Here is a 14,145-nt window from a genome sequence, read left to right as displayed (position 1 = left end):
CCTCACCGCAGACCGCTGCAGTTAGTAATGAGCAGAAGGCAGTACGTCCTTAATCAATCCGCTCCCCTTTATAGCCCAGAAACTAATAGAGCTCTCCGAATACTCTCCAGCGCCCCCCCCCCCCCACCACCACCACCACCCCCCACCCCGCCCCTCTTCTCAGTAAAATGAAATGTAGAATAAATGTGGAAAAAGCGCTCGTCTAAAAAAAGGACAGAGAAAAGATTGGAGAGAAGATGACGCGTTGGTTTCGCACGCCACCGTCCTCATGGAAAATCTCTCTCGGCACCAAACGGTGAAAAGGCAGGTTTCTGTTTCTTTCTTCTTTTCTTTCTTTCTGTCCCTCTGCTCTCCTCCTCCGTGGACCACTCTTTATTTATCTCCTTTTCTTTTTTCACTCTCATTCCCTCCATTCCCTTCCTTTCTATTCTTCTTACTCCCTCTTGTTCTTTCTCCCTCTCTTTTTTTGTCTCTCTCTCTTTCCCTCTTTGTTTCCCTCTCTTGTGCCCTCTCTGTTTTCTCCTTCGCCTCCCTCTTTTTCTGTCTTCCTTTCATTCTTAAAAGTCTTTCTCCCTCTATTTCTCTCGCTCTCTTTCTCCATCTCTTTTTCACCTCTCTCTTTCCTTCTCTGTTTTCCCTCTATCCCTCCCTCCCTCCCTCCCTCCCTCCTACTCTTCACTATTCATAAAATTCTAATTCACCTTGTGCTTCATTGTATAGCCTTAACAATGAGCACCACAGACCACACTGCCAACATCATCCCCTCTGTCCTCTTTCTGTCCTCCCTCCTCCTTTACTCCCCCTCTCCTGTCTACGTCAACCCCCACCCACCCCCAAACACACTCCCCTCAGCCCCCCACCAAGGAAGTGGACGCGGGTTTGTGACCGACAGGTGTTGACACAGCAGGGTGGCCCAGACTGCTGATGTGGGTCGGGACCCGATACCCATGGTGCTGGCCGAAGGACAGTTTGCCAATTATCTGCTGTCTGTGCCTTAGATCTGTAGAGTGGTGGGTTTGTATCGACTTGCACCTCCCACCCCCCCCCTGGCCCCCCCCGCGGCCCGCCCACCCCAGAGTCCTGCTTCCCACTTTGGTTCCGGTTACCGGGGACCTCTGGTGTGAAACGGCAGGAATGCGGGAGGCCGGCTGATAATATGAAAACGGGACTCGGGTTTCTGCAGCTAATTATCAGGTGTTGTTTTGTATTTTTTATTTTTTCACCTTTAGGCCCTCCCCCCTCCCCCCCTCCCCCTCCTCTGCACACCCACTCACCACCTTGTTTCTTTTCTCTGTCTCCCTCTGCCTGTCTCTCTCTCTCCCTCTCTCCCTCTCTCTTTCTCTCTCTCTGTGTGAAAGGTGCAGAGGGAATTCGTTCTCTCGCTCTGCTCGCACGCAACGATGTCACCAAAGGCTTCATTAATCCAGCCCTCCTTAACAATGGATCGCCGTAGAAACAGTGTCCTCAGTTACCATAGTAAACCCCCCCTCCCCCTCCCTCCTTCCCTCCCGTTCCTGTCTCTGGCTCTCTCTCAGAATCAGGCCTTGGTGCAGAGTGCCCTGTTCAAAAGCAGAAGGCCGTTGCCAGAGTCCTAGAGGTCTCTGGGCCCTCGCAAATTGAAAAGTGACCGGGATGATTAAATATATTAGTTTAATTTCGGTGGGTAATGTTCTTTCGTCTGCCCCCCCCCCCGGCCCGGATATCTTTCGGCTTCGAGAGGCCTTGGGTTTCTCGAAACTGCTCTCCCGTCAGCCGGCGGTACGCCCCCCTCAATGAGGAGTCCGCCTCGCCGCGGTCTGGGTATTAAACGCATCCGTCTTCCGCGGGACCCTCCATGTTCACATTTTATTTTTTATTTTTGCAGGCATTGTCAGCGTTTTAAAATGTCGTTTTTAAAGCCGGTCGATGTGCCTTCTTACTGCGCGTTTGAACCCGGTGTCAAAGGCGCACTCGGGACCGTCTGTTTTCGCTAAAGGCCCCCGTGTGTGTCACGACCCGGTCGCTCGATTATTAAGACGTAATTGAGTATTAGGGACCAGTGACCTTTGACCTGTCAGCCACAGACCTTGATTGGTTGCGCAGGGTGGTTGACTGTTTGTGACTGGTCCTGTGTGGGCCGACCGGGTCATAGCTGCGAACGGGACACAGAAAACTGATGTGGACTGTTACTACCCAGAACGCACTGCTTCAGTCCGAGATGGTTTCTAGCTTTATTTATTCTTTCTTTTTTTCCAACGCTGGCTTATCCATGCCGGGTGGGGGGGCGGAGGAGCACCTGTGTTAAATGAATGAAAGGTGAATGTGTTCCTGTGTGGCAAGCAGAAAAGAGACCTCTGGGAATTGGAGTTTTTTTTTTTTTTTTTAGCTCGCTCGCACGCTCTCTCATTAACAAAATGGTCTCCCAGCTTTCCTGCCCAAGGCCAAAAGATGACAAATAAAAAACACGTTGGCGCCCGCCCACCTGCCTGCTTCCATCCTTTTATTTTCTCTTCTGTTCTGTTTTTCTATTCTTCTATTTTTACGCTCACTCAGAGCGTTTGCGAATTCATCCCCTTTGTGTTGCGATGGTGGTGGGTGGGGTCAGGGTCCAGGTGAATTATCTTAATTTATGAGTCGCTCTCCGTCGGGCTTCAGTGTGGGGCTCCTGAGGTAGTGGGCATCAGCAAAACCCATCTGTCTCACTCACAAACGCGCACACACACACACATGCATGCATGCACACATGCACACACACACACACACAAACACACACATGTATGCAAACACCAGCCACCGCACAAAATGTATGCAACACAGGCATGCACCACAACACACCCCACACAACATCACACACACGTACACAACAACAGCACACGACACAAACACACACACACACACACACACACACAAACACACACATGTATGCAAACACACAAGCGCACACACGCACATGCACGCACAAACACACACACGCACACGCATGCACACACACAATCACACACACGTACACAAACACACAAGCGCACACTCAAGCGTATGCACGCACAAACACACGCACACACACAAACACGCATACATGAACGCACACATATGCATGCACACACACACACACACACACACAACACACGCAAACAAATACACACACACAAAACCACAAGCACACACATACACGCACATATGCAGACACACACACGCACACACACACAAACACATAGTATATTGCTTTCCCATGATCCTCCAGCCCTGCTTATCCTCCTGTTATGTGTCCTTGCTCTGTGGAGCTTAATGCAAAGACGCAGGAAAATTCCAGGGGGAACAGCTGATGGAAAGTCCTGCCTTTTAAACCACGCCCCTCATCCCACACTGCTGGTGTTTACACAGTATGAGCACAACATGATTGACATGAGTAGTAACCAATCCTGTTCCTGAAAATCTACCATCCTTGTAGGTTTTAATTTGGCACACCTGACCTAGCAGCTCAACAAGATCCGTAGCTACTGGGTTCCCACCAAGCACTCCGGGTTCCTCCCACAGTCCAAAGACATGCAGGTCAGGCTAAGCATAGAGTCTTAAGTTGTGCTCTCGGTATGAGTGTGTAAGTGAATGGTGTGTGGATTGGTGACCTGTCCAGGGTGTGTTGCGGCCTTTCTCCCAGTGTCTGCTGGGATAGGCTCCAGTCGAACATGGCCACGGCATCTGATTTAACGCTCAACGCCTCCGAATGGACAAATCAGTGTTAATCCTGGTGGGGGTGGGGGGTGGGGGTGGGGGGCAGCAGGACGGGGTCAGGAGGCAGGCACTCTGATCCTGACACCCATCACTGAATCCACCGTGGGTCAGACAAGACGGGGTCCGCTGGAGGATTATGGGTAATGATTATTCGCAAGGCCCTAGACGGCTCTAGCTGGGCAAAGCGGCCCTAAACCCCCCCCACCCCACATATTACCCACAACCTCCCACCCAACCCCCCCCAGGCATACCAACACACTGCATCAATCTCTCACTCACTGCCTCGAGCTCTTTAATGTGTGAGAGAGAGAGGATTAAGAGCTAGTCGACTGAGTGACCCCCTGCATTTCTACGCACAGGCACACTGATTATGCATGCGCCGATGTTCCCCTGTTTATTTATTTACCTTTTTATTTTTATTTTTTATTGGCATTCTTATGCTTCAGCAATTCTCGATCTATTAATACCAAAAAGTGTGTTCTTTAGGCTTTTGCAATATCTGAAGTTTACGTTTCATGTCAATAAAGCAACTTGAATTTGAATTTGAATTTAATTGAGCGGCGGAGAGGGAAAGGGAAAATCCGATTCGGAGAGAGAGAAAGAAAAAGAGAGGACGAGAGAGTGAGAGAGAGAGAGTAAGGATGGAGCGGAGCAGGGAGGCAGTATCAAAGTCTTTCATGATACTGTGATATGATATGGCTGTTCGTCTTCTTCATCTTCCTCTTCTCCTTTTTATTTTTTCTTCTTCCACTCCTTCTTTTTCTTCTTCTCCTCCCCCTCCTCCCCACCTCTTCTTCCTCCTCCCTCCTTTTCTTCCATTCTCCTCCTCCCCTCCTCTTCCCCTCCTTCTCCTCCTCCACCCTCCTCTCCTCCTCCTCCCTCCTCCCCTCCCCCTCCTCCCTCCTCCCCTTCCTCCTCCCCTCCCCCTCCTCCTCCTCCTCCTCCTCCTCCTCCCCCCCTGGTAAGTAGTGGACGGAAACAGGAGGGCTGAGATGTTCCAGCACCGCTGCGCTCTCTTGGCGTGTTACTATATTAACCCTTCGCTTCCCCTCTCCCTCCTGCCCCGTAACTCCACCCTGGCATCCCTGCAGGAGCTATTTAAAGAAGCTGCCCCCCTCCCCCTCCCCCCCCTCACCTCTCCCCATCAGGCTTTCAACTGTATGGATTAAATATTTACATCCTGGCATAAAAATGAAGCTTGCGCAAAGCTCCTCATCTCTCATCTCTCATCTCTCCCGCGCTGTGTGTGTAACCCATTAGGACTGAGGGTGGGGGGAGGGGGTGGGGGGGGGGGGTGGGACGGGGTGTTAGGCCGCACGGAGGCTGATTAGGAAAGCTTGATTGTTGGAGCTGGATAACACACTGCATGCTGGGATTGGAAGGCAGCGTGGGGACAGTGTTTCGCCGTCTGTTATTCTGCTGTCTGTAAATGTGTCTGTGGCACATGCTCAGAGCTGAAATGGGGGGGTTGGGTGCTTGTAGACCTGTTAACATCACCCATAACCTGCACTTTTTAATTTACAAATTTTTATTTTATTTTAAAAAAATCTCTCATTCCAACTTTTTCCCTCCCTCTCTTACGTGCTTCTTCCTGGTCTCTCCTCCTCAGCTCCTCAGCTCCTGTCCATCCCTCTCTCTCCCTTTCCCTCTATCCCTCACTGCACATTCTGTCTCTCAATTCTGAAATGCTTTATTAGCATGACAGCATATAGCAAAACTGACCAAGCAACAAACAGCGAAAGAACACGTGAGACACTCATATTTTGCACATTTGCGAGACAAATATGAACATAAATAGTTTAAAAGAATAAATACGGATATGGAAATCACATTGCCAAGTTGAAATGATAAGCACTGGTATATCAACCTTCTCTTAGTCTCTCTCTCTCTCTCTCTCTCTCTCTCTCTCTGTCTGTCTACACACATTGCAGTCCTCTCCCTCACTCTCTGGGTCTTCATTAATTCTTTATGGGGTTGAATGAAACCAATAATCCTGTGACCCTGCTAAAAAAACTTCACAGGAAATCAATATAATCCACGGCACGGAACGAACGAGTGGGGGGAAAAGAAAGCCATCAAATATTAATCAAGTCTTTCCCGCGTCTGCGAGCAGCTCGCGCCGGCGGCAGCCCGTTCGCTGTCCGGACCAATTAACGTCCTCGGATTTACTTCCGTTACCGTCTCCCCCGTGGCATTGTTGTCAACACGGCTGGTTGTTTTTTTTATTTATCTATTGATTTCTTTCGTCGCTCGTTATCAATAAATAGGTAAGCGAAAAGGGGGGCTATTTGGTATTGTGACCGTTCATGACTTCGTTACTTTCGCGCATATCTGTACCGACAGCGGCAAGGTTTTTTTTTTTTTTTTTTTTTAAACTGAAATTTCCCCACTTTTAAAAATTCATAACTTTTCATTTTTATTGACTAAATAAAAAAATAAAATCGTTTTTATAGCTGCGTAGCTTGCACAAGTTTACAGGCAGGAAACTCTGTGTCCTTCTCAGACTCCACTTGCTAAGGTGACCATTCTTGTGTCATGGTGCTCTTAACCAGGCTGGCTGTGAGAATGATGATGCTTACATCGGACCATATTTACCGGTCAGCCCTGGGTTAGTAAGGACTGCTGCTGGATCTGAGATGGATGTTAAAGAAACAGCAGGGGGCAAAGAGACAGCTTTTTCCAATGTTCATTTGATGGGGCCTGATACAGTTTACATAGAGAATCGCAAAACAGTTATTCAAGGTCATGTCCATCCCTTTTTACTTAAAAAACAGCATTTACGAAAACATGTTTACAGTGACCCTGCACGAATGTGTGTGTGTTTGTGTTTGTGTTTGTGTGTGGTCAGTTGTTTGTCCCAGTTGTTTTATGTCCCCTCTTTGTAGCATGTCTGACACACGTTTACACACACACACACACTCACACTCTCAAGGACACTGCATGTATCAGTACCGTTAGACTAATTGCCACTTCACTATCACGCCACGTCACTCTTTTTGCGGACAGATGTATGTCCCCTTTTTCTCTCTCTCTGTCTCTCTCTCTGTCCCCCTCTCTCTCTATCTCTCTCTCTCTCTGTCTCATTCTCTCTCTGTCCCCCGCTCTCTCTCTCTGTCGTGGTGAATGTGCGTGGTGGGTGTGATGATGCGTTTCCTCTCTGTTAGCGTGCGGGGCTAGCGTGCCCTATTCACCGCGCATAGAGGCGCCCCTTCCCCTCTCCGCCTGCGCTCTCTGTGCTGAGGTAATGGCACATCGAGCGCAGGAGTCCGGGGGCTTAATGCATTAGCCTGCGCAACACCCAAAGGTGATGTTTTGCTATATGGGCAGGGTGTTGCGTAATGGGGTGGGGGTGTGTGGGGGGGCAGTCCGCTGGGAGTTTTTTTTTTTAGTTTGAAAAGCAGCCCTCAGCACCTGTGTTGACATGGCAGGGGGCGGGGGCAGCCCCTGAGGCGTAGCCCAAACTGTCCCGGGACAGGACGGCTAATTACGCTCGTAATTACACGGGGGGTGACTTCACCTGCGGGTGCAGGTGTGGGGGCGGAGCTTGCCCTCGGTGCTGAGGTGGGGGCAGTCCCGGCCTGTTCTGGGCGTTCCTTTTTTTGGCCGTTGGGGTTTTTTTTCGGTCTTGTCCGTGAGAAGGCTGGTTCCATCGCCGTCTCCGGGGTAACGGGGCCAGTCTTGTTGTCTAGACGATGCAGGTCGTGGGTTGGGTGGTGAGGGCGGGTGGATAGGGGTTTGGGGATGCCCATGCGAGACAGAGAGAGTGGAAATGGCGTGGGATGTTATGTCACGCACATCCTTCTTGCACGCACACACATACACGCACGCAAGCGCACACACACACACACACACACACACGCACAGCAGGTGAGAACTACTACACCTGGGATGGTGACAACCACTTGGCCTCTCTCTGTTTCTCCCCCCTCTCTCCCTTCCTCTCTTTCCTTCTCTTCCCCTCTCTCCCTCTCTCTCCTTCTCTCTCTCTCACTGGGTTTACTCAGTGCCCCCGTCTTGAGGGTGTTTGTGAGTGTACCTGTGATTGAGAGGATGTGTGTGTGTGCGTGTTTGTGTGTGTGTGTGCTAGCGTGTGTGTGGGTGTGTGTGCTAGCGTGTGTGTGTGTGTGTGTGTGTGTGTGTGTGCTAGCGTGTGTGTGTGTGTGTGTGTGTGTGTGTGTGTGTGTGTGTGCTAGCGTGTGTGTGGGTGTGTGTGCTAGTGTGTGTGTGTGTGTGTGTGTGTGCGTGTGTGTGCTAGTGTGTGTGTGTGTGTGTGCTAGTGTGTGTTGTGTGTGCGTGTGTGTGCTAGTGTGTGTTGTGTGTGTGTGTGTGTGTGGGGTGTGTGTGTGTGTGCAGCGTGTGTGTGTGTGTGGTGCTGCGTGTGCGTGTCGTGTGTGTGTGTGCGTAGGTGTGTGGTGCGTGTGTGAGTGTGGTGGTGTGTGTGTGTGGTGTGTATGTGTGTGTGCGTATGTGGTGCGTGCGCGTGTGTGTGTGTGTGTGTGTGTGTTTGTGTGTGTGTGTGTGCTAGTGTGTGTGTGCTAGCCTGTGTGTGTGTGTGTGTGTGTGTGTGTGCTAGCGTGTGTGTGTGTGTGTGCGTGTGTGTGTGTATTCTCAGTTCTTCCAGACAGACACTGTGGTCGTTCGTTTTTAGCAGCACTTCTCTTGCACCCCATCATTACGTCTGTAACTCAGCGAACAGTTCCTGGTCAATGCACTTGACTATGGTAAGCCGTGAGGGACATGAGGCACCGCGGCTCTGACTGTGACTCTGTCCTGTGTGTTGCAGTGCTGGGCCTGAGCCCCGCCATGGCTGCCAGTACCAGGAAGTGCGGCTCCATCTACAGGGGCTTCGCCCAGTGCCTGCTGGCCCTGGGGGACAGCATGTCCAACAGCGTCCAGAGAGAGGAGAGTCCGCAGGAGATAGACTCCATATGCAGGTGGGTCTGCGGAGACACACACACACACGCCCGCACATCCACACTCACTCACACATGCACACTCACACACGCACACACACACACACACACACACGCCGCGCATGCACATACACACGCACACACACACATGCACATACACACGCACACATACATGAAAATGCACACACACATACACACACAGACATCTTGCCCCCTCAATGCCCCATTTGGAAATCGGACCAGAGGTGCCTCTCCTTCTCCCTCTCCCTCTCTCCCTTTCTCTCCTTCCCTCCCTCCCTCCCTCCCCTCCTCCCTCTCACCCTCTCTCTCGACGCCTAGCGCTTCATGTTTTAGTGACGAGCCAGATGGAGCTAAGCTGGATCGCTGTGACACGCGATGCTCTGGAAAAGCCTTTGCTCTCTCCTCTCTCGTTTCTTCTCCCTCTTCCTCTTCATCTTTCTCTCTTCACTCTTTCTCTTTTCATTCCTCTTCCCACTTGTCCATCCTCCACTCTGTTCTCTCTCTTTTTCCCTCTGTGTGAAGAGGTCATTGAAGCTGCCGCATCATTGCCATGTTAGCCCCCCCCCCCCCAAACTTGATGCCCCCTCCCCTACTGTGACCACCCCCCACCCCCCCCCCCCCCGGCTCCTGACTCTAACAGAGACTGTGCCCCCCCCGCCCTTCCCGTCCCTCTGTTCCTGACTGTGACAGAGGGTGCTTAATTAAAAATGTAGGCTCTCTCTATCTGCACGTCTTCCTGCTTTTCTATATATACACACATCTGTAATTTATCATCAGGTCACTGCTGGTCCAGCGGGATCACCAGTGTGTTACAGATTCATGGGTCTATTGCAGAGCCCACATGGGAGGCCCAAACACATACACACACACACACACACACACACACACACACACACACACACACACCACACACACACGCAGCACACCACGCACACACACACACACACACACACACACACACATGCGTGCACACATCACACACACCACACATCATCAGGTCACTGCTGCCAGTGGGATCACCATGTTACAGATCATGGGTCATGCAAACCCACAGGAAAGCCAAACACACCACATGCGCCACCACACACACACACACACACTCACATGTGCACACACACACACACACACGTGCACGTACACACACAGACACATGCACACACACACAGACACGCACATGCGTGCACGCACACACACATACCTGCACACACACGCACACACACACACATGCATGTGCACACACACACACACACACACAGTCACATGCACACACTACCTCCAGCCTATGCCATGCAAGGAGTAGGTGCAAAGGATTTAGTCATTTCATTGAGGATGCATTTTAGGGTGTAACTGCTGCACAAGTGCCTCTAGATTAGGCTTCAATTTGAGGAAAATATTAAAGACCGTTCATTCCCCTCCTAAATTAATTTCAGCTGATTTCCTCACTCAAGAATGAAATTAAATGTAGGCTTTGGAAACGAACAGAAAAAAAAAAAACCAAGCACGTGACCTTGGTGTTCTCAATGGCAGTTACGGCCTTGCCCGCGTCCCCGTCCCAAGGCTTCACAGTCAGAGGTAGAGGAGACGGCCGGCCCCCTCCTTTAGCCCAAACCCTCTCCCAGCGATGTGGCACCCCCCAGTCTACCCCTCCGGCTCCTCTGGGCGTCTCTCTGACCTCACAAACGGCCCCTCCAATAGCAGACTGGCTCGTTCACCCCGAGGAAGGGCCGGTCTGCTACTGGAACAGCTCAGTTTACTGTGGGATCAGCCAGTTTACTCCAGTATGAGGAGACTTCACTTTCTGAAGTTCCCACGCAGTGGCTTTTGCAAGACTTTGGGGGGGGGTTCAGGGGTAGGGGATAAATGATAATTTTTTGGCTGAAGTGAAATACATTTTTTTAAGCAAAAGGTTCCATTACATTACAGGCATTTAGCAGATGCTTTTGTCCAGAGTGACTTACACAACTTTTTTTTAGAGCATTTACTACATTGTATCCATTTATACAGCTGGATATATACTGAAGCAATGCAGGTTAAGTACCTTGCTCAAGGGTTACAGTGGCTGTGTCCTACCGGGGAATCAAACCTGTGACCTTTAGGTTGCAAGACCAGTTCCTTACCCATTATACCACATTGCCGCCCCGGCGCCCTTTTGCTGCCCCCTACAGGTCGTGGGATGAGTTCCACACCTGCGCGAGCGCGGTTTTGGCGGGATGCCCGGAGGAGGCGGCGGCCGTGTGGGACTCCCTGCGGCAGGAGTCCAAGAAGATGCAGTTCTCCGGCAACCTGTACGACATGTGCGCCAACCGGGCCCAGCCAATCACCACCGTGCAGAGCCCGCCCACCCAAGAGGAGACCAATCAGGAGTCCCTGAAGGGCCACGCCCACGCGCTTGGCCCCGCCCACGCCCTGTTCCTCCCCGCCTGCCTGTCCCTGCTGGCGCTGCTGGCCGTGATGTAAGCGAGAGGGGGGCGGAGCTTCTTCTGACGGGCCGACCTCAGACAGGAAGGGAATAAGAGCACAGGAAAGGTGTCATGTTTCATCGGTGATTCAATTTGTGATTTTTCCAGTCTGAGCTTGCTGTGTGAGTGCTGACTTCTCGATTCAATTTGGCATCAAACATTAATGCGCTCACACATGCTGGCACACACACACACACACATACACGCAGACACACGCACGTGCACACACACACACACACGCACACAATATAACAGCAATGATAAAACACACTCTCATCATTTCAGTTACAGCTGATCAGTGTGGACTTCAGGACGTTGTGAATTCACTACACCAATTCAGCACACCACGCAGGAAGAAACAAGTTTTATTCCTCTAAGATTAAGGTTGATTTAAACTTCATATTCTGATAGCCAAAGCATCATTTTGTGCTTTTTATCAGCCCAGGAACCTGAAATTGTGCTTATTTATTTGGATTGTTTTGTAATTAATGTACATATTGTAAAAAAAAAAAAAAAAATCAGATTATTATCAGAGTCACTGAAATATAAATGTACAAAGTTCACATCTTTACGTCCCGAGCTGGTCTGCAATGTGTAGGTGTAGGTCCTTCTGTTTTAATGTGCGCTTGTACTAGTTTGGCTCTCCTCACTGCTACAGTTATTTATTTACCTCAGCACTGTTTAATTTGAGCTTTCACAGACGATGATTCACAGAGTTTGACGCATGGAAAACATATTTTTAAAAATGGTGAATGTGCTGGATTCAGAATGTATATATTTATTCTGTCTGTAGATACTACATTGTAAAATATACAGTAATGACGCACTGTAAATTGGCACAGTATAAAATATATTTCAAAATGCTGTACATTCCGATATTCAAATAACAGGTAACTATATACAGGAATGACCCCATAAAGTACATATCAATTTGAATTTAAATATTTTATGTAATGATCGATATTACTATTGATTATTTCATCAATTATAATGAATAGAACAATATGAAGATAACAAAAATGTGCATATGTATATAGAATATTGTTTAAGTCTACCTTTTTAGGAAGGTTGTCAGATATTTTTCATAGATATATATATATATTCGCACCATTTGAGGAGCTTTTATTGAAACGCAAGGTTGCAACCACTTGGCAACTCCGTAACTCACGGAGTCTTCAGAGAGAAATTCGATTTTATCGGTTTATTCAGAACGTTCAGCTTTTACCGCATAAATAGCGCGTGCTGCATATTTTGCGTTCGATCGACGTGCAGTGCCCTGCACCCTCGTGTATTGCAAAAGTGAAACCTTTTTCAGAGTCAAAAAGGAGAAAGACAGACATTCCGAGAGAATGGGGAGAATTCCATAGAAGTCTCTATCGCATTCCAGGCATTTCCCTTTGAAGTTTTTGTGTGTGTGTGTGTGCCTGTGTTCTATTGTTGTAAAGGGTTGTCCATCAAACCCCTCAGCCTGAAAGAGAATGTTTATTCAGGGGGACGGAGATGAAAAGAGTCTTCTCAAGGTCGCCGTGTTGCTAACTGGCCGAAAACGCAGCCCTGGCGACGCCCAGAATCGGCATACCATTCATCCGCGGCTTATATATTGATCAGCTATCGGCTCTTGTGTTCAAAGCTATGTTTCTGTGACGACGCTACGAGCGCTTTCTCCGTGAGGATCGTGTATGTGTTTCATCGGTAGATCAATGTTCGCCATCAAAGCGCGGAATAAGACTCGCAAAGCGAAATGCGATCGGGCTGTTCATTCATTCCGATAGTTTGTACTTTCAAGAAAATTACTGTGTATTGTTTTCTCTCTCTTCTGTTTGGAAATTCTATCTGTATGGGAAAAAAATATTTATTACATTTATAAAAAATGAATAAATGGTGGTGACTCGAGTTTCCTGTTGCTCTCTCTCAATCGAAAAAAGTGTTGCACTCTCTATCGGTACGAACTGAAATGTCCCGTCTCACGCGGTCACTTCTCGTGGGAATGCATGGAAAATCACTGGTAGGTGGGATAAAGTGAAAAAAACACCCCCCAAAAAAGTAAATGTCAGACCCGTTTGGGGTTTCGCAGCCTTTGGAACCTGTGACTACCTGGTAACTGCGTGTGGGGATGGTAAATGGAAAATGGACGGAATGACGCTGAATGACCTTGAATGACCACCAAACTGCACAGGCCCTTGAAGAGTATTTCAGCCAATCAGGCGCTGTCTTATGTACTGCACGTGGCATTTCAGTGAATGACCCAGCAGTATCCAATAACCAGCATTACACAGTGTAAAAAAATAATAACATTACCCATACCCACACATGGTGTAGTGTGAGTACTTTGTGCTGTAGTGTGTGTAATATGTGAGTACATTGTGCTGTAGTGTGTGTGTGTGTGTGTGCATGTAGTATGAAATTTGTGGTGTAGTGTGTGTGTGTGTGTGTGTGTGTGAGTAATGTGCAAGTACTCCACTCCCTGACTCCATATTCCTGCTTTATATCACATTATTATATCTGTGCTTCCACACCTCTGTGCTCATTAATATTTCATACCTGACAGCTGCTCCAGTAAACAGAGAGCGGTCCTCGCTTAGTGGGATGGAAATCCCTTCCCAGTTCAGTACGCACACACACACATGCACACACGCACACATACACACTCACACACACACACCCACACACGCACACATACACACTCACACACACACACACATGCACACACGCACACCCATGCACGCATGCACACATACACACGCACACACACATACACGCACACATACACACGCACACATACACACATACACACATACACACACACACACGCACACACACATACACATACATGCACACACGCACACATACACACATACACACATACGCACGCACACATGCACACACTCACATACATGCACACACACACACACGCACACACACAACGCACACACACACATGCACACAGCACACATACACACTCACACCACACACATACACATCACACACACACACATGCACACACACACACACACAACACACACGCACACACACACACACACACG

The 14,145-nt window shown here is 49.2% G+C and overlaps 1 protein-coding gene across 1 annotated transcript in view; it reads left to right on the top strand.

The window, feature by feature from the left end:
* The window catches only part of nrn1la (neuritin 1-like a), a 35,916-nt gene extending 22,922 nt beyond the window's left edge, over positions 1 to 12,994 (top strand). Inside the window, exons 2-3 of the mRNA XM_064337445.1 lie at positions 8,492 to 8,642; positions 10,808 to 12,994. Of these exons, the coding sequence (XP_064193515.1) occupies positions 8,492 to 8,642; positions 10,808 to 11,099 (443 nt within the window). The 3' untranslated portion in view covers positions 11,100 to 12,994. The remainder of the gene's footprint in view (positions 1 to 8,491; positions 8,643 to 10,807) is intronic.
* The last annotated feature ends 1,151 nt before the right edge of the window (positions 12,995 to 14,145 follow it).

This window comes from Anguilla rostrata, chromosome 5 (genome assembly GCF_018555375.3).
Source record: "Anguilla rostrata isolate EN2019 chromosome 5, ASM1855537v3, whole genome shotgun sequence".
NCBI lineage: Eukaryota > Metazoa > Chordata > Actinopteri > Anguilliformes > Anguillidae > Anguilla > Anguilla rostrata.
Note: the sequence above shows the minus strand (reverse complement) of the source record. Positions and strands in the feature narration are given on the sequence as shown.